At 41.8% G+C, this 19713-nt stretch overlaps 1 protein-coding gene across 5 annotated transcripts in view; it reads left to right on the top strand.

Moving 5' to 3' along the window:
- LOC124110392 (RCC1 and BTB domain-containing protein 1-like) overlaps positions 1-19713 on the top strand; it is a 216023-nt gene that overhangs the window by 142198 nt on the left and 54112 nt on the right. For 2 of the 5 annotated variants that reach the window (XM_048391010.1, XM_048391016.1), the window contains one exon: positions 16923-17053. The exons of 2 other annotated variants lie outside the window; for them this stretch is intronic. In XM_048391010.1, coding sequence (XP_048246967.1) covers positions 16923-17053 — 131 coding nt within the window. Of the gene's footprint in view, positions 1-16922; positions 17056-19713 lie in introns of those variants that run through there. One more of the 5 variants, XM_048391013.1, reaches the window with a different exon arrangement.

Genomic DNA, 19713 nt, shown 5'->3' on the forward strand with positions numbered 1-19713 from the left:
GTACCCACATCCGCCGGCGTTGGTAAATATCTAAGAGGTTGGAAGATGGATATTAATTCCAACATGGATGTTAACGATATTAAGCCCATCATATCGAGTAAAATTAACGAGGAATTAGATGATTTACATAGTATAAAATACCAGCTGACGATTAAAATGACATTGAGTAAAAGTAACACAGATGATAGCACCGAATATACCGAACCATATTTCCGTAGCAATCAAGAAGTTATAACCGAATCCGATACTATAAACTCATCATTAGATACATCAATTCAGAGGATACAGGAAACTTTAGAACGCTGGACTAATAGAGGTTCGGGTTGGGGTGTTGATAAAATCGATAGTTTATATTTAGACCTAGCAAATTATATGCCTTTCAAAGGTGGATCTTATATAGATTTACCTCCGTATTATAAGAAGAAAAAAGCCATAATTAACGTAAAAAATAAATCCGATGACTGTTTAAGAATGATGATAAGATCTGCATTGTTCCCCGTAGACAAAAATCCGGATAGACCTTCTAGCTATCCCCAAAATGATGGACTCAACTTCGATGGTATAGACGAACCTACACCAATATCACAAATTGATAAGGTGGAAAAGCAAAATAATTTAGCTATAAATGTTTTCGGACATTCTAAAGGAATTGTTGTACACAGGATAAGCTCCGCTCCGGAAAATATCCCCAGAATCAATTCATTTCTGATCGAAAAAGATGGTAAATATCATTATACGTGGATAAAGAGTTTAAACAGGCTATTATACGATCAAACAAAACATAAAGAAAAGAAATATTTCTGTGAAGGATGCCTGCATGGGTACAGCAGACAAGATCTATTAGAAGCGCATAAAGAAGACTGTAGAGGTGTTGGACAGAATGCTATCAGGATCGATATGCCTAAAGAGGGAAAAAATATATTAAAATTTGAACATTATTGTAATCAAATGCCAGTACCGTACGTAATTTACGCCGACTTCGAAGCGCTTATCAAACCCATAGAAAATACCAACCATAGCAATACTGATAGTAGTTTTACCTACAAAACTCAAGAACATATTCCTTGTGGGTTTGGATATATAGTTGTAAGGTATGATGGGAAAACAAACCCGCCCGTGATTTACAGAGGTCCCGATGCAGCGGGAAAGTTCCTAGAATATCTACAAAATGAAGAGAGAATAATCAGGGAAAAATTATCGTGTAAGAAACCCATGCGTATGACGAAGGATGATTGGAGGGTCCATAAGAAGTCAACGAGTTGTCACGTTTGTAATAAACCCCTGGATGGGGATTCCGTAAGAGATCATTGTCACGTCACGGGTAATTATCGGGGAGCCGCTCATAACGAGTGTAACTTGAAACTAAAAATGAATTCTCAAACAATACCCATCCCCGTTGTGTTTCATAACCTTAGGGGATACGATTCACATCTCATTATGCAAGCTATCTCGAAGACCGATGGCGGTTTAACGTGCATTCCTAATAATATGGAAAAATACATATCGTTCTCGTTGACTAAACCTATACATTATAGGGACAAGGATGGGAAATCTAGAACAAAGCAAAGTAATGGGCTTAGATTCATAGACTCCGTACAGTTTCTGTTATCTTCCCTGGACAATTTAGCTAATGCGAACAATCCCGATGACTTCGCGATAACAAATAAATATACCGATAAGATAACTCGTCATTTGTTGCTGAGAAAAGGTGTATATCCTTACGAATATATGGATGATTGGACTAGATTCGAAGAAACTGAATTACCACCCCTCGAATCATTCTATAGTAACTTAACAGAATCTAGAATAACAGATGCCGATTATGAATACGCTCTGACGGTCTGGGATAAATTAGGTTGTAAGAATTTAGGCGATTATCACGATCTGTACTTAAAAACCGATGTACTGTTACTCGCCGATATATTCGAGATATTTAGAAAGACGTGTTTCAAACAATATGGCTTGGACCCGGCATGGTACTATTCCAGTCCCGGACTATCGTGGGATGCATTGTTGAAGAAGACCGGCGTAGAACTAAAACTACTCACAGATTACGATATGCACTTGTTTATTGAGAAAGGATTAAGAGGTGGTATATCGATGGCAGCTAAAAGGTATTCTAAGGCTAATAATAAATTAGTGGAAGGATACGATCCCAGTAAACCCGACACCCACATATTATATCTCGACGCTAACAATTTGTACGGATGGGCTATGAGTCAACCTTTACCCACGGGTGGTTTTGAATGGGTCGATGATATTAATGTGAATAATATCCATAATATCGAAGTGAATAAAGGGTACATACTAGAAGTTGACTTGGAATATCCAAGTTCGTTACATAAAGATCATAACAGTTATCCGCTAGCTCCCGAAAGATTAATGGTTAATAAAGATTGGATGTCGGAATATCAACGCTCCTTGATGGGTAATAGTAGGTTAGCTAACGTAGAAAAACTCGTACCAAATTTGATGGATAAAACAAAATATATAGTTCACTTCAGAAATCTCCAGTTGTATCTATCGTTAGGTATGAAACTTAAGAAAATACACAGAGTTCTAAAGTTTGATCAAAGCCCTTGGATGGAGCCCTATATAAGGCTGAACACAGATTTAAGAAAGATAGCTACCAGCGATTTCGAAAAGAATCTGTATAAGCTCATGAATAACTCGGTATTTGGTAAAACTATGGAGAATCTAAGGAAGCGTGTTGATGTTAAATTAGTCAGATCTAATGAGGAAGAAAGACTCAGGAAACTTATAGCCAGTCCGGCTTTTAACAGAAGCAAGATATTTGATAACGACTTAGCTGCGTTGCATATGCAGAAGAGTAATATAAAATTCAACAGACCGGTGTACGTCGGTATGAGTATTCTCGACTTGTCAAAACACTTAATGTATGACTTTTATTACAACGAACTTAAGAAGCAATACGGCGATAGATGCGAGGTGTTATATACCGACACAGATTCTTTGTTGATGGAAATACAAACCGAGGATGTGTATAAAGATATGGCAGAAAAAATAGATATGTACGACACGAGCGATTACCCAAAAGATAATCCACTGCACAGCGTTGTAAATAAAAAGGTGTTAGGTAAGATGAAGGATGAATGTGCTGGGACCCCTATAGCGGAGTATGTGGGATTAAGACCTAAGATGTATTCTATAAAGAAGTCCGATAATGGAGAGGTAAGAAAAGCTAAGGGCGTTAAGAAGTATGTTGTAAAAAAGCATATCAAACACGAACAGTATAAAGAATCATTATTTAACGGTAGAACGTTCAAACACGAGATGAACTCTTTAAGAAGTTACAATCATAGGATATATGGATTAAGAATGAACAAGACATCATTATCCCCCTTAGATACAAAGAGATGGATTGATAATGATGGTGTAAATACCTATGCTTATGGTTATGGTGGTAATACCGTACCGTCGGGAACTATGAACAACTCTTCTCGTACAAATGCCCTACCCGGTCCATCTTTAAGATAATAAAGAATAGGCTCTCCTTCTTTCGTAACCAATCTACTAATGTTATACGTCTTAAGGGACCATATGGGATCGGTTGCGCGACGTAGGCCTCCTTCGAGTTCACCTGCCTGGTATAAATATCTTACCCTTACTCTATCCGGAAGTTTTCGTTCTTTGCCTCTCCTCGGTGCTGAAGATTCGGAAGTCACTGATTTCATTTTAATAGCATCGGATGGTTTCTTCCCTATTAATCTCGTTACTTCATTATTCAGCGCTGATACAACGGCTGATAATCGTGTCACCCATTCGGTTTGATCTCAATCGCTCGGATTTCATTTCGATCCCATACTGATAGCCAAACAAACGTTCCGCTAATGTCCTGTTAAATCTTTCGACGATAGCTTGACTGCGATGGGCCTCTCTTTCACCACGGACGATTTTGACATCGTTCTTTGTTAACAGTTTAGTTACCGATCCCATAAACTCGCGACCGGGATCTACTTGAAATAGCTTAGGCCATTTTAGTGGTCCGCGTTTATATATGCGACTCAGTGCATTAGCTACTTCTGTTGATTCTTTCGAGGTTAATGGCTCAGCCTCTTTGTATCGACTAGCCACATCCACTACCGTTAAAGCGTATTTATACGTTTTGCGTCTTACCTTATCGTGGGGAAGAAACAAGAGGTCAGCCTGATGAACTTCATTCGTCGTAAAAATATCAAACTTCTTCCTCGGTATATAACGCGGTGCCGGTAAATATATCTGCCACATCGCTTGTTTCTTTAACCAATCCTTGGCCACATCTTTAGATACCTTAGCCGCGGTGGCTAATTTTTTTATTGCTCCTACACCTTTCCAATATCCTCGTGGGCTATAGTAAATTTTATCCATTATTAATTAATATTGATATTTCTTTTAAAACGACTTTCGTTGAATCGCATCATCATTTTTATACTAATAGAAGCATTGATTGGCCCCAGGTATTGGTGAGCTAGAGCCAATCTCATGACTATCATTGAATCGCATAATCATTTTGGCATAAAAAATTCCATCTGTGGTAGCAGTATAGGTATATAAATCCAGCTCCAGTGGAAGTGAGCCAGAACCCCCATTACCTATACTACTTAATGGGGTTTTGTTTTTGCATTATTATGAATCTGTGACCTTGAATTGACCTTTAGGTATGGCATTCATAATCGGCTCTTGTGAAACTGCTCTTTTGATAGAGTGGAAATGTGGGGTGCAATTTCCTTCTAATGATGCTATCATTATCAATATTGTTGTTATATTATCATGTTTTAGTCTGTTTTCAGTCGTACAAATGGGTATCTCATACCTCTAGTCGCACGTTAAAAGGAAGCCAGAAGCTGGAATGTAACAATAAACTTGTTTCCGTCCGGTTGTGCACGCACCTCCCTATGACATGCCACAAATCTCTCAGCGCGCCTCTGAGCTGGTCGCCGAGAAGGACTTTCGCGATAGACTGCTAGTTTGTATTCTACTAGTACTTATCGTGTGTCTACAGTTGTTGTTCTAATAAAGTAATAATAATATGTCTTACCTGTAGACTCCTGGAATGTAATCCTTGGTAATCCATTGTTTGTGTTCAACACGTGTTTCACTGTTTGACTTGATTATACACGTGGCAACATGTCGGGCTTTTCTGTCAAAGTATACTGTCTAAAGTAGATTCTCACAAGTATTGTCCTTCCTGCATAATTAAGGACGGATTTTCAACGTGTTCGTGGGAAAAACGTTGTAAAGAATGTGATCACTTTAATAAACTTTAATTGGTATCTTCGTGCATTGGCGAAGCAGGCTACTGACCAGCGCTACAAGCAGAGTAGGTTATCGGGTGGATCCCTGGACTCTGCAGCCTCTACATCTGGCCCTGGGGGTGGCGCGTCGGCCACACCCAAGAAATCAGTTGATAACGACCCGCCCCAGTCAACTTATGTTTTCGACAAGACACGTGACCGTTCGCCTGCTGATGATACTACCCGCACGACTGATCTTCATCAATCGGTTGATTGAGAGCGTCACTCAGCCACCCCCGTTACGACGGGACCGGGTGGTGACGAGGACCATGAGGGGACTACGGTCCAAAGTCGGTCCATCTCTCGTCCTACCAACGACGATAGGTCGACAGTGAACACGGATCCCACTCTACAAGTCGTTCCCGCCCCGGGACGACAGGTGAGTGCCTCGTCGGGAGTTCGATTTGGACGATAACTACGATGGGGATCGTAGTACTTCTACAGTTAGAGATCGTAGCCCTCGTCCCCAAGGGAGTTTTGGGGTGATCAGCGTCGTAGAGATAATGATCGATCGTCACCCTCGTCTCACTTTCATATCAACCCGGCTTTGATAGCCCAGATCACGACGGCGGTACTCGCCTCGACGGCGTAGACCAAGAAGGATTTGACTACGTCGGAGGTCCATGGACCATCGACCAGTACACCAGTACCTTCACCTACATCTACACAATCGTCGTCGATGATGGATTGTGACAACAGCCTGGCTATGGCTTGGCTATCTCACTTTTCTGCCTGAGTTATCAAAAGATGATGACAAACCGACGTGTGCTGGCTTTAAGGTTGGACATACGCCGCAGTCTCTTCAGTCTTTTCCTCCCGATGTCTTCAGAGCCATGGCTCACGATATGGACCAGAACTTGCCTCTGCTCTGCCGGGGCAGAGTTTCAGCAAACCACCTGTTTGATCGCGTTACCCGATTTATGGCATGCGTTTTCGTCACCCATGACCAGGGACTTGGATTGGGGGCTACTCTTCAAGAAACCAGCGCCCTCCAAGATTCTTGTAGTAGACAGGCATTGGGGATCCATGGACACTGCTGTTCGTCACCAGCTACAACCGCTTGCTATGCTGTCGACAGCGAGCCAGCGGGGGAGGTAGTGAGGTCCCTTCTCCCGCCGTCACCGTCGTCGGAGTCTACTACCTTTAGACGAGCTACCGGTAGGGGGAAGACTTCATCACACGGATCATGAAGACGGTCATAGAATGGCTCCATCGGCAGGCGATCAGGGTCGCCTTCTACCTAGACGAGCCGTCTTCTACGTGCCTTCATGGTTGAAGATGAGTCACATTAATTCCGACTGCCGGCCTTGGACCTCGATATCGTTCTGCGCTACATGTCTAGTTAGACTTACGAGCCTCTCGATCAGGTCGCCTTCCACATTGTCTCAGACAAGAAGTACTGCTCGTATTTTTTAGTTACCTTGTATACTGCGAGTTGCTCTGTAACTAAATTATGCGCCGACCACACTTCGATCACAATTCAACTGTCGTGTGCAGTTGTCCTGTCGCATCGATACTTACTTGTGGGTAGAAGAGCATTAAACATGCTATTTTAGTTACCTTGTATACTGCGAGTTGCTCTGTAACTAAACTATACGTCGACCACTTCGATCGCAGTTCAACTGACGCATGCAGTTGTCCTGTCGCATCGATCCTTACTTGTGTGTCGAAGAGCATTAAACATGCTGTTTTCGTTACCTTGGATACGACGAGTCGTTCTGAAACTAAATTATATGCCGTCCACACTTCGTTCGCAATTCAACTGACGCGTGCAGTTGTCCTGTCGCATCGATACTTACTTGTGGGTCGAAGAGCATTAAACATGCTGTTTTAGTTACCTTGTATACTGCGAGTTGCTCTGTAACTAAACTATACGTCGACCTCTTCGATCGCAGTTCAACTGACGCGTGCAGTTGTCCTTTCGCATCGATAATTAGTTGTGTGTCGATGAGCATTAACCATGCTGTGCGTTCGTGATAAACATTTGTCTCGTCCGTGCATCTGGTCGAATGTTCTATTGTCACTACAGGGGTGAGGAACTTGGTACATTCGACGTGAAAGAGGTCACTTCCTGATTACTTTCCCGACCCTCCTTCCAGTGTTCCGTCGAATTCTACCCATTTGTACGACTGAAAACAGACTAAAACATGGGTTTTTCAGATTAAAAACGATGTTTAATTGGTCTGTTTTCAGTCGACGTTGCCACCCAGCCATCCCCACAGGGAAGTAATCCAGTCCAGTCCTGCTTGATGGCTTATTCTTCGAGATTTGTGGCATGTCATAGGGAGGTGCGTGCGCAACCAGAAGGAAACAAGTTTATTGTTTACATTCCAGCTTCTGGCTTCCTTTTAACGTGCAACTAGAGGTATGAGATACCCATTTGTACGACTGAAAACAGACCAATAAAACATCGTTTTTAATCTGAAAAACCCATATTTAAGAAAACTGCAAGGCTAAAAATGCTGAAACTATTTATGAATGATAATATCTGATGATTCAAGGCACTATGATCAGCATGCAACTGCTGTGCAGTAGACAATGTTTCTAAACAAGTTTTTGTTCTTTTACCTATAATCGATTGAACTTGTTTTGCTGAAACTCAATATAGATGTTTTTCACCATATTAATGCTGAAGCATTATGATGGCATCAATAAAGTTAATGATGTACTTTTTTGCAAAATAATTGAAAAGTATTCACAATTTTTCAATATCTTGCAGAGAGTTTCAGAAATTGTGTGAATAAAGACATTAAGTTTTGTCACGTCGTAAGGTGTTCTTTAGATAAAAGCTGCTCACAAAAGTTTTTGCTTATATTTTCTTACAAAGCAATAATGTTTTAATCACCAAACATAGTTTCTCAAAGTCATATGAATAGCCATCGAGAAGCTGTCACCTTGAATGGTGATGTAATCTCTACTAGTGTCAACAACTAAGAGAAGGTAAATTGAACAATTCCGTCGTAGGCAGATACATTTTACGAAAGCCTCAATAAGCACTACCTACAACAGTATGTACTGCTACATAACAAATGCCATACTGCATACAGCACATGTAACATGAGCATTCCTACAGACTCACAATGTAGAGGTCCTCATGTGGCCCTCTCCAGCACCAGACTGGAACCCCATATAACACTGATGGGACAAGTTGGGTCTCCACTTATGACAGCAGCATTCAGAATGACAGACACGGCAACAGCTTGCACATGCACTACAGGACGAGTGGGCTAACATTGCCCAAGCTGTGATACATATTCTCGTATATAAACAATGGAACATGTTATATTTTGTTTACCCAATATACCGGAACACAGAAAAATATTGCAATATGTATACAGATAATATCGTGCTGTCCTACTGATTTATGTATATATGATTCCTGAATCAACAAAAGTCCTCTTCTGAACATCTCACGTACTGCTGTCTGCTAACATGCTATTTTGTGAAGGTCGGTCACTGGTAGTGATGCCATTAGTTAAAGTTGTTGTACATACATGGTGTTTTCTTGGAGGTGAATGTCAGGTGAATAAAGTACATATAATCATTCTATTCTGCTGTTTACAGTTTTATTCATGATGTAGAACTTGCATATCTTTTACATATTTTTTCATCCAATATCATATCGTATGTAGATCTAGGTCACAATATTTATAAAACTTAGATAATATCATGTTTGTTCGAACATGTGTTTGACATTATTTTCACTGTGAAAAGTGTCATGTTCTGTTATGCTGAAATAGCGTCAAGTATTTTTACAAATCACAAGTGCAGTGTTTCCATATTGATATGTTTGTTGGAACAGTTTGGTTACTTGTGAATAAAACAAGACAGAAATGGGGTTTTCAGATTAAAAACAATATTTTATTGGTCTGTTTTCAGTCGTACAAATGGGTATCTCTCATACCCTCACGTCTAGTGGCACGTTTAAGAGGAAGCCAGAAGCTGGAATGTAAACATTAAACTTGTTTCCATCCGGTTGCGCACGCACCTCCCTATGACATGTCACAAATCTCAAAGAATAAGCCATCAAGCAGGACTGGACTGGATTACTTCCCTGTGGGGATGGCTGGGTGGCAACGTACGACTGAAAACAGACCAATTAAACATCGTTTTTAATCTGAAAAACCCATGTTTTAGTCTGTTTTCAGTCGTACAAATGGGTAGAATTCGACGGAACACTGGAAGGAGGGTCGGGAAAGTAATTAGAAAGTGACCTCTTCCACGTCGAATGTACAAAGTTCCTCACCCCTGTAGTGACAATAGAACATTCGACCAGATGCACGGACGAGACAAGTTGTTCATCACGAACGCACAGCATGGTTAATGCTCTTCGACACACAACTAATTATCGATGCAACAGGACAACTGCATGCGTCAGTTGAACTGCGATCGAAGTGTGGTCGATGAATAGTTTAGTTACAGAGCAACTCGCAGTATACAAGGTAACTGAAACAGCATGTTTAATGCTCTTCGACTCACAACTAATTATCAAAGCGACAGGACAACTGCACACGTCAGTTGAATTGCGATCAAAGTGTGGTCGGCGTATAATTTAGTTACAGAACAACTCGCCGTATTCAAGGTAACTAAAACTAGCATGGTTAATGCTCTTCGACACACAACTAATTATCGATGCGACAAGACAACTGCACACATCAGTTGAATTGCGATCGAAGTTTGGTCGGCGCATAATTTAGTTACAGAGCAACTCGCAGTATACAAGGTAACTAAAAATACGAGCAGTACTATCAAGTATGGGAAGACGATGCATACACCAAATAACCATAATAAAACAGCCAAAGTACTGCATGCAACAAAAACCAAAAGAATGCGTACATTCACCAACAGTTTTTTTTGTAACCTGTTAACTGGCACGAAGTGTCGAGCAAAAAGTCCAAAGTGAATAAAGCACAAATTCACTGTCTTTTCTGGGAGATCGGTTGTGCCACTACGAGTGGACCAAACTGTGTACTCATGTTGAAGCTATGGCTCGAACTTCGTGCAGATGAGAGGAGATGGGAGGTGCGAGTCCTTGCGCCTCGTAAGCTCTGAGAATGACCGCTCTCAACCAAAAGGAGAGAGTATTAAGTGTAATCTCTTTCTTTGCATTGGTTAAGAGCGGTATGAACAGCCGTAAAAAATGTTGTCGTCGCTGTTCAGAACGCTGCAGGTAAATACGAAGCGCACGAACTGGGCACAGGGTGAGATCAGCGTGATCATGAGGGCCCATAATGGCAGACAAGGAAGGAATGTGGAACATTCTCGGATCTTGGCAAGGAAGTTGATTTTTCGCTAAAAAAATCCCATCTGAGACAAAGATGGACGTTGCCATGCTTACGCTGATCGAACGTAATCCGACCGACGTCAATGGCATGTATTTCCGAAACTTTCGCTGCCATAGCCAGCGAGAGAAGGAAAGCTGTTTTCTGAGACAATAAGTCGAACGCGACCTGATCGAGAGGCTCGTAAGCCTGACTAGACAGGTTGCGCAGAACGACATCGCCGGCGGTCGGAATTTACGTGACTGATCTTCAACCATGTAGGCACGTAGAATCTTCTGCAACTCCGGTACTTTAGTGAGCTTGTCGCCCGTAGGAGACGGCACCACTGAAGCCAGAGCTGCCAGATAAGTCAAGATCGTCGACCCTTTCAGACGCCGACATGACCGGAGATAGACTAGGAACTCCGCCACCTGTGGTGGGGTCGCTACCGCCGGGTTGAAGCCATGAGACCTGGCGAAAATGGAGAAAGTGGTCCACTTGTCATCGTACAGCTTATGAGTCATAACTCGATGCGCCGACGAGACAAGCACTGCCGCTTTAGCCGAATACCCTTTCTTCATTAACGAGGTCTTAAGCATACCCAGGAGTGAAGCTGGAAGTTCTTTATCCCCGGATGCAAGTCGTCGGTGTGAGGATGAAGAAGGAGGTCGTCTCGATCTGGCAACGGGAACGGTGGCGGATCGATGATCTGAAGAAGTTCCGGGAACCACGTTCTGGTCGGCCAATAAGGCTCGACCAAAAGCAGACGTAGGTTGGCCGTTTGACGAACTGTCTCCAGTATCGACGGTATAAGCACTGTTGGCGGAAATGCGTAAGCATCTAGGCCCTCCCACGATATCGCTAGTGCGTTGTGGTCCCATGCCCGTGGGTCTGGAACCGGCGACACGAATCAAGGGAGGCGGTTGTTGTACCGGGTTGCGAAGAGATCTACTTGGGGCAACCAGAGTCGATCTGTCAGCAGGTGAAAGACTGTCGGATGGATCATTCACTCTGTGGGGACAGCCTCGATGGTCTCGACAGGGCATCGGCTATCACATTCTTGGCCCCCGGGATGTGACGGGCGCGTACGCCCATGTCCAAGTCGTCGACGAGGGCGTAGAACCTGAATGTCCGGTCCAGAAGGGCCTGTTGGTTGATGCAGTGGACCACTGTGGAGTTGTCCGACTGTATCATCAGCCGTTTCCGACGGAGTCGAAGTTTCCAGAACTCGACCGCCTAAATCACTGCTTCCATCTCGAGGCAGTTGATGTGGAGGACCTTTTCTTCTATCGACCACAGCCCGGCCGCTTGGTCGTCCCCGAAGTGCGCTCCCCAGCTATCCAATGACGCGTCTACGAATAGGGGTAGTATGAACGGAGGCTCGCTCATAAAGACGCCTTCGCAAACGTTCGACGGCTGGAGCCACCACTCCAGATGACAACGTAGCTGCGCCGAAAGTGGAACCAGGAGGTTGGGAAACTCCAGGTGGGGGATACAGGAATCTCTGCAGCAGACGAAGTTGAAGACCACATCGGCGAGTCAGGTCTTGGGCCGATGTCAACAGACCGAGGACTTCCTGCCACGTGTGCACCGACGCGGGGGCATGTAGAAGCGTCAGAACGCTGCTGACAATCTTGTCCTGATGGTCTTGTGGTACCTTGACCAGATTGACTCCCGTCTGGAAGCGTATCCCGATGTACTGTAGATCCCGAGTTGGTACCAAGTCCGACTTTTGAAGGTTGACGATCCACCCGAGGTACCGTAGTAGACTCAGGGTGGTCGCTAACTCTCCTTGAAGGGCTTCTGTGAACTGGTGAGCTTGGAGCCCGTCGTCTAGGTAGAAGGCGACCCTGATCGCCTGCTGATCGAGCCATTCTACGACCGTCTTCATGATCCGTGTGAAAATGCACGGGGCCGTAGAAAGTCCAAACAGGACAGCCGCCCACTGATATTGAATACCTTGGTATTTGAATCAAAGGTACTTCTGGAACTCGGAAGCTATTGGTACATGGAGATACGCGTCCTGAAGGTCTATCGAGACGAGGAAGTCGTTCGGTAATATCATCCGACGCAGAGAGCTGAGGGATATCATGGTGAATGTGTCGGGTTGTCGGAGGTATGTTGCGTTGAACTTTTTGAAATGGAAAATAAGCCGCATCTTTATGGAGTTTTTCTTGGGTACTAGAAAGATGGGCGAGTAGTACTCCGGCGATGGTGTCGATGTCCCTAGGCGAAGTACGGACGCCTTTTCCACCAACGAATCGATGGCCTCCGTCAGCCGATCCGTTGGTGGAGTGTGGAATGTCGGGGATGACGGCAGTGGTGGCGTCGATCTCAGGCGTGGGGCGTAGCCTGTTGTCAAAATGTTCTGAACGTAAAGGTCGTTGAGGAAAGCCCACTTGTGGGCTTAGTGATGAAGTCTCCCCCCTACCGGTAGCACGTCTAAAGGTAGTGTCACTCGACCTGTCGTCCCGACTTGAACGGGAACGACTTCTGTGTCCACTGTCGTCCCGCACGACATCCCTATCGTCATTGGTAGAACGAGATGTGGACCGACTGGGGACCGTAGTCCCCTCATGGTCCTCATCACCACCCGGTCCCGTCGTAACAGGGGAGGCTGAGTGACGCTCTCGATCAACCGATTGACGAAGATCAGTCATGCGGGTAGTATCATCAGCAGGCGAACGGTCACGTGTCTTGTCGAAAACAGAAGTTGACTGAGGCGGGTCTTTATCAACTGATTTCTTAGGTGTGGCCGACTCGCCACCCCCAGGGCCTGATGTGGAGGGTGCAGAGTCTAAGGATCCAACCGATGATCTTCTCTGCTTGTAGCGCTGGTCAGTAGCCCGCTTCGCCAACGCCCGAAGATACAAGTTAAAGTTTATTGAAGACAAGTTCTCACATTCTTTACAACGTTTATCCCACGAACACGTTGAAAACCCGTCCTTAATGATGCAGGAAGGACAATACTTGTGAGGGTCTACTTTGACACGAGGCACAAATGCCCGACATGTTGCCATGTGTATAATCACTGTCAAACAGCGAAACTCACGTTGAACACAAACAATGGATTACCAAGGATTACATTCCAGGAGTCTACAGGTAAGACATATTATTATTATTACTTTATTAGAACAACTGTAGACAAGAGAAAAGTACTAGTAGAATACAAACTAGCAATCTACCGCGAAAGACTTTCTCGAGCGACCAGCTCAGAGGCGCGCTGAGAGATTTGTGACATGTCATAGGGAGGTGCGTGCGCAACCGGATGGAAACAAGTTTAATGTTTACATTCTAGCTTCTGGCTTCCCCTTAAACGTGCGATTAGACGTGAGGGTATGAGAGATACCCATTTGTACGACTGAAACAGACTAAAACATATATTGTCATCCATTGCAAATTATCACCATGACATTTGAGTTACAATGGCCCACTTTTAAGCATTGTGGAATTATACCCCTTACCTTTCTGGCTGTACCTTTTAACTAAATTTTCGTCCTTTATAACAAGTTATTTATGTAATGTTATATATAAGCTTACAACTCCATTTGAAATATAATTATATAATATTAACATGTCGTGCAGTAATTTTATCGATGTATGTTTAAAAATGACGAAATTTGCAGCTACAAGTGTACATTTACAGTACTGAATGCAACTTCTAATCACAATGAAATTTCACATCAGGCATTAAAACAGCACGTAATCCATGTGTACACAAAGCCAAATGTGTGTACCTATAGGCAAACTCACTAATGCAATTAAGCTAAAGACACACTTAAAAATGTCAGTGAGACAGAATCTTAAGGAACAGACAAAATGACAATTCATGGTAAGGATAGAGAGGGGATCGTCATTATCCCATGTTGCCTAAATGTTTGGCAAATCTAATAGTGTAATTTCTTGACTGTGGGACAAGTACCGCCAAATGTGTGTGGTTGCAATGACACCTGCATGGGTGTGGCAGGCCTTAAAAAACAACACATAGCCAAGATCGTCTTCTCAGTAGATTGAATCTTGCTGAATAGAGAATTCCGTACAATAACAGAAAAGCGAAATTCAACATCTTCTGTTAAAAACCGGCTGTATGCAGCCCGCCTGCAAGCAAAGCGTCCTGTGAAGGGTTTGACCCTAACAACTTACCAAGTAATGCCTATCAAACAATTAAGCTTATCATAGGCCTCAAAGACTAGGGTGGGCTAGGCATCACCAGGGACGGGCTGTGTGCCAATGGAGTTACACCATGTACAAAGAAATCAAGGTTGGCCTTTGATTCACAAATGGCAGAAAATGTAGTTGACATCGTAGCCGCGAGCGGTATGCCATGGCAACTATTCTAGACCATGATCAGTATGGGGGCAGTGGTGTCATGATGTTGGGTGGTATCACACATGACTGGCAAAGTGATTTGGTTATTATACCCCGCGACAAAGTGGGGTGTCGGATATAGGAATGGAGAAAAAAATATTTACACTAGAAAAACAAAAAATTTAAACACTGATTATACACAATCTTAATAGAGTTTAAAAAATGGTGTCTCAAATTCATTTTTTTACAGAGTTATGGCCTTGCTCCATGCTTTTCATCTGAGTGAATAATGTCTGCACTCGGTACAAGTTTTCTCAGAAACTCCTGAAGTTAAATGAATGAAAGATTGCATGGATATCTAGGAGATACTCGTCAAGACTGAGTCTGAAAATTGGTGCAATTGTGAATACACAGTTACAGCCCTTGATCCATGGTATTTTACAAAGTGCATACATGTAGTGTCTGCAATGGGGACATATTTTCTCAGAAACTACTGAACTTAGCTTATCAAAGAGGTATTGATCAAGACTGAGATAAGAGAATTGGTGCCATAAATGATTTTTTCCAGAGAAGGGGCTTTTTGTGTATTAATTTCACATTTAATCATATTTTTTTTCTGATGACATAAAGCGACCCTAGTGCCTATCTATTTCTAAGGCTTTATAGGACTCTTTTTCTATAGTTTGTATTCACTATTATATGAACAAACAAAATTCTAATGTGCCCCATGGCGGGGGATAGTGATAATGCTGTTTTCTTGTTTTGAATGGACATTTGAAAGGCCTGCTATATGTTGACGAAATTTTGCATCCTGTCATTGTTCTATTTGCTAATATTATTGGCAGAAAGTTTGAACTGAAAGATGATAATGCCAGACCATATTGTGCCTGATTATCTAAAACGAGAAGGCATAATACGGACGTTGGACTAGCTCGCTAAGTCCCCTACATGTCCCAAATAGAGCATCTTGGGGATGTTCTCGGGCAGAGAGTTTGGGGAAGCTTTTTAGGCAGAATGTCAGGCAATACCAAAGGCAACCATACGCAAGTTAATCAACATTGTGCCATCAAGGTGTGGTGCATGTATCACCCACCATGCAGGACACACCACATATTGATCTACACAGATGAAATTCATTTTACAGACATTTATCATCATTACACCTTCACTATCATTTAATCCTTTCACTTATTTTTTGTTTGTAGTATATTTATCTGGCATTGCTGCAATACAATCCCAAGGGAACTCGAAATTTATTGAAATCTTCCTAGCTAGAATACATGCATCATGATTGATTTTCTTCGCTCAATGAGAAAGTCACATTTAGCATGAAAATTCTGCAGACAAGTGAGTGATTGATCAGGCTGAGTTATTCTCTTGTTAACGACTTGGTTAATACATTCCAACCAGCAATTAGACAACTAAGATGGCTGCTATGTTGTCTTCCTACCTCTCAAATTAAGGAGTTCAGTAAATTCTCTACCTTCACAATAAAGAACTCTATGATTTGACACTGCTGTAGTCAATGAGCCTTATGGGAAATCAGCTGCCTGTCCCGGCTAATAACTGGAAAAGTGAATGCATGGGAACTTTTTCATGATCACCGGGGAAGTAACCTTCTTGTGATTAGTATATCAATAATGTCAGCATTCCAATGATAGGAGAAAAGAGTTAGTTGTGTATTGCTTTGTAATAACACAAAGTTAATATCTTGTAATATAATATTATGAATATTAATGAGAAGATTTGATCTTTTCATTATTAGATTACAAACAGATAATAACAAAATGTGATTAAAATGCTATTATGTATATTAGGTTTTAAGACATAAATGGCAGTGTTCTCCTGCTCCATACAATATAATCATTCCAACAGCCATTGTTCTTTGTATGATGTATGTTACCTTGATGCTCATGCCTTTTTCACCAATTGTATCTGTGACACAGTCATGGAGTATAATGTATCAGTATTGGCCAGGAGACACCAGCTCAGCCGTATCCTGCACCACAAGAGTTCCATTTCTGTGCATATTTTAAGTGTTTTAATCTGTATATTGCAGGCTTGCTTGACTTGGCCAATGCATACTGTGAACCCATTTTGAAGAATTACTGTGAGCAAATAATCAAACAAGGCATCACAGTGGAAGATGTTGCTATGTTGTATGCAGCTGCCATCAAATTTGAAGCCAAGGTTTGTGGACGTTTAGGAATGATTGATATTTAGCCAGCCTTGACATAGTGAATGCGAGCACATATGCACAAATTGTAATTTATTTTCTGGCTGTGAAGAGGCAAGGTAACAATGTGTTCAAGTGTCTTCTTCTGAAAGTATCAGACATCATGTGGTCAAGTATTTGGAAGATGCTTAATGTTTTCACAATATGGTGAGGTTTTCATTTAAAAAAAGTCAAAATGACTGCCATGGCAAAAGAGGCCATTTGATGTGAGATGCTTCATACTTAGACTTTTTCTTTAAAATTAAAACATAATCATTTAATATTGTATGAATAACATATTCAATTATTTGGTACTCACGTCAACATGCTTTTGGAGGAAATCCAATATCTGATAATGATAATTAATGTGTTTGCATTACATTGAAAGTATGGATCATCTGATGATTGTGTGACTAGTGTCAACATCAGATGAACTGCTGGTCCCCTGGATTCATTGTGCTGACTGTAACGGTGCTACAGGGTAAATGCATTACCATGACAACACTCACAACTAAAGATCATGTTCTTTTCTTTTTTAATGCTGTAATTATTTAAGGATGAACAGCACCATAACACAACAGTTTCAGTAAACATAACAGTACTGTTACGTAAATATGAAATTGACATGGCATAATTATTAGTTGCAAGATTCTTTCAGAATCCAAAAATGATGTTGATATTTGTTTATAAGTTTGCTTTTTACAGGTAGATATATATACAAGAAGCACTATGTACCAGGTCAGCACATGCTGGCAGAGGTTCTTGTGTTGGTGCCCCAGCTTGGCTAAGGGTGATGCCATCTTATCCTAGTCTCTGGACCAAGGCTAACATAGCCAAGGTCATAAATATGAACAACAACAACAATTATATTATGAGAAGTGACATAATAATGCGTTTTACCAACTAAATGTTTTTAAACAAAATGTGTGTGCGTGTCCCGAAATATATTTTTGCATTAAACGTTGTGTCCGAGCCGAGAATTCAAGGCTAGGAAAGCCGAGATGTCATTTGATTTACATTACACGCGATCGCATGAAACGATGGAAATAATAACTTAGATGTAAGTTTGATTACTTTTAGATATATTTTTGTTGATTTTATTTATCACTTTGTATATTATATTTAAAGATTTGCTTAAAACGTCTTTATTTTGCTCTTTGACATGTTCGATGCGGACCCGTTGTCGAAATGTGTGTCCGAGAATTTTATTTTCAATAACATCGCAGGAAATAGTGAATAATTTTTTAATTTATCGTTAAAAAATGATAAATTGAAATGGAATACGTATTTAAGACATTGTGAAATGTGACAGATTTAATAAATGAATGATAGTACAGGTAGATCTAGGTCCATAAAAATATATACTATTTTGACGTGACGTGAGATAAACACATATTGATGATTTGAGATTTGCCGAGCACGCTCCCCCGCCTCGGCCTCGGTTAAACGTCTATAACGCCCACCAATTAATTGGACCCAATTGGTAGCGTTGTAGCGAGGGACCACTGTACTAGATAGTCACATGCCCTTTTATCAAGCATCCCTAGGCGATAGGTTAGAATACTAACTCACTTTTAATGACTACGGCAGAGTAATCAAAGCTACTGAAGATCGTAGTAGCTATTCTATTGACAGTATGTCACTGGAGTATGATATGATAACAGATCCTGAATTAGCCAGAGAAATTCGTAACCAGTATACCGGAAGTTAAGCCATTTTGTACGATCGAATGCTTCGACACCAAAAGATCACCAGGAACAAAAGAGATATGACGTGGAATATCAACCTAATCGTCCCAGCGAGATCGTTGAAGGGTATTTTAATGTTGTTCGAGGACCCCTCTGAAGCATTTGCAAGAGATACCGAGAAGTTCTACAACCCCAAGATTACAAAAGTAGAATTGACTATCGAGGGCGTGCCTAATCAACTATATAGTCAAGGCATGCGAGCATATCAACAGTGGGATGAGATTAAAAACTCCCTTCTATAAAACGAAGCCCAGAAGTTAACGCAGTCATGAAAGATCTGTCTCTCGGGGATGTATCGATTGCTGAATTTCTTTCCACGAAGTATGCGCTATGGCTCGACATGCGAACCAAGACGATGACCAACTACACGGTAGTGGGTGGAAATAGAAAATGCCAGTGAGGGTGTTACTATACAGGAAATGAAGCACCAGGAAGCGGCTGGTAAATTAAACACATATTTGTACGTGATTATGGACGCGCAACTTAATAAACAGAATGGAAGATTCGTGCAAGCGATTTATTCATAATCTTTTACCTAAAGAACCCCAGGGTTGCGGAAAAACAGCTTTTATTCTAGATATTTTACAAAGTCATTGTCGGGACGTTTTCGATCATATTATTATTTGTGTCCGACTATAAGCATTAATAAAACATACCTATCGAGAGATTGGGTAATGAATGATCCCGGGGTGCACAGTTGATCCGGGCCATCGTTTACAAGACTGTTTATGAGTATGTCATGAAAAATACAAAGGAGAATCAACCCTTTTCATAATAGACGACTGCAGTGCGAGTAAAGAACTTACCAAAAAGAAAGATATGCTTTCCTATTTAGGCGACAATTTTTTTATTTCTTGGTTTACGGATGCGCCGCTCTTTCAAAGTCC

This window comes from Haliotis rufescens, unplaced genomic scaffold, assembly GCF_023055435.1.
Source record: "Haliotis rufescens isolate VD_foot unplaced genomic scaffold, xgHalRufe1.0.p SCAF_9, whole genome shotgun sequence".
In the NCBI taxonomy this organism is placed as follows: domain Eukaryota; kingdom Metazoa; phylum Mollusca; class Gastropoda; order Lepetellida; family Haliotidae; genus Haliotis; species Haliotis rufescens.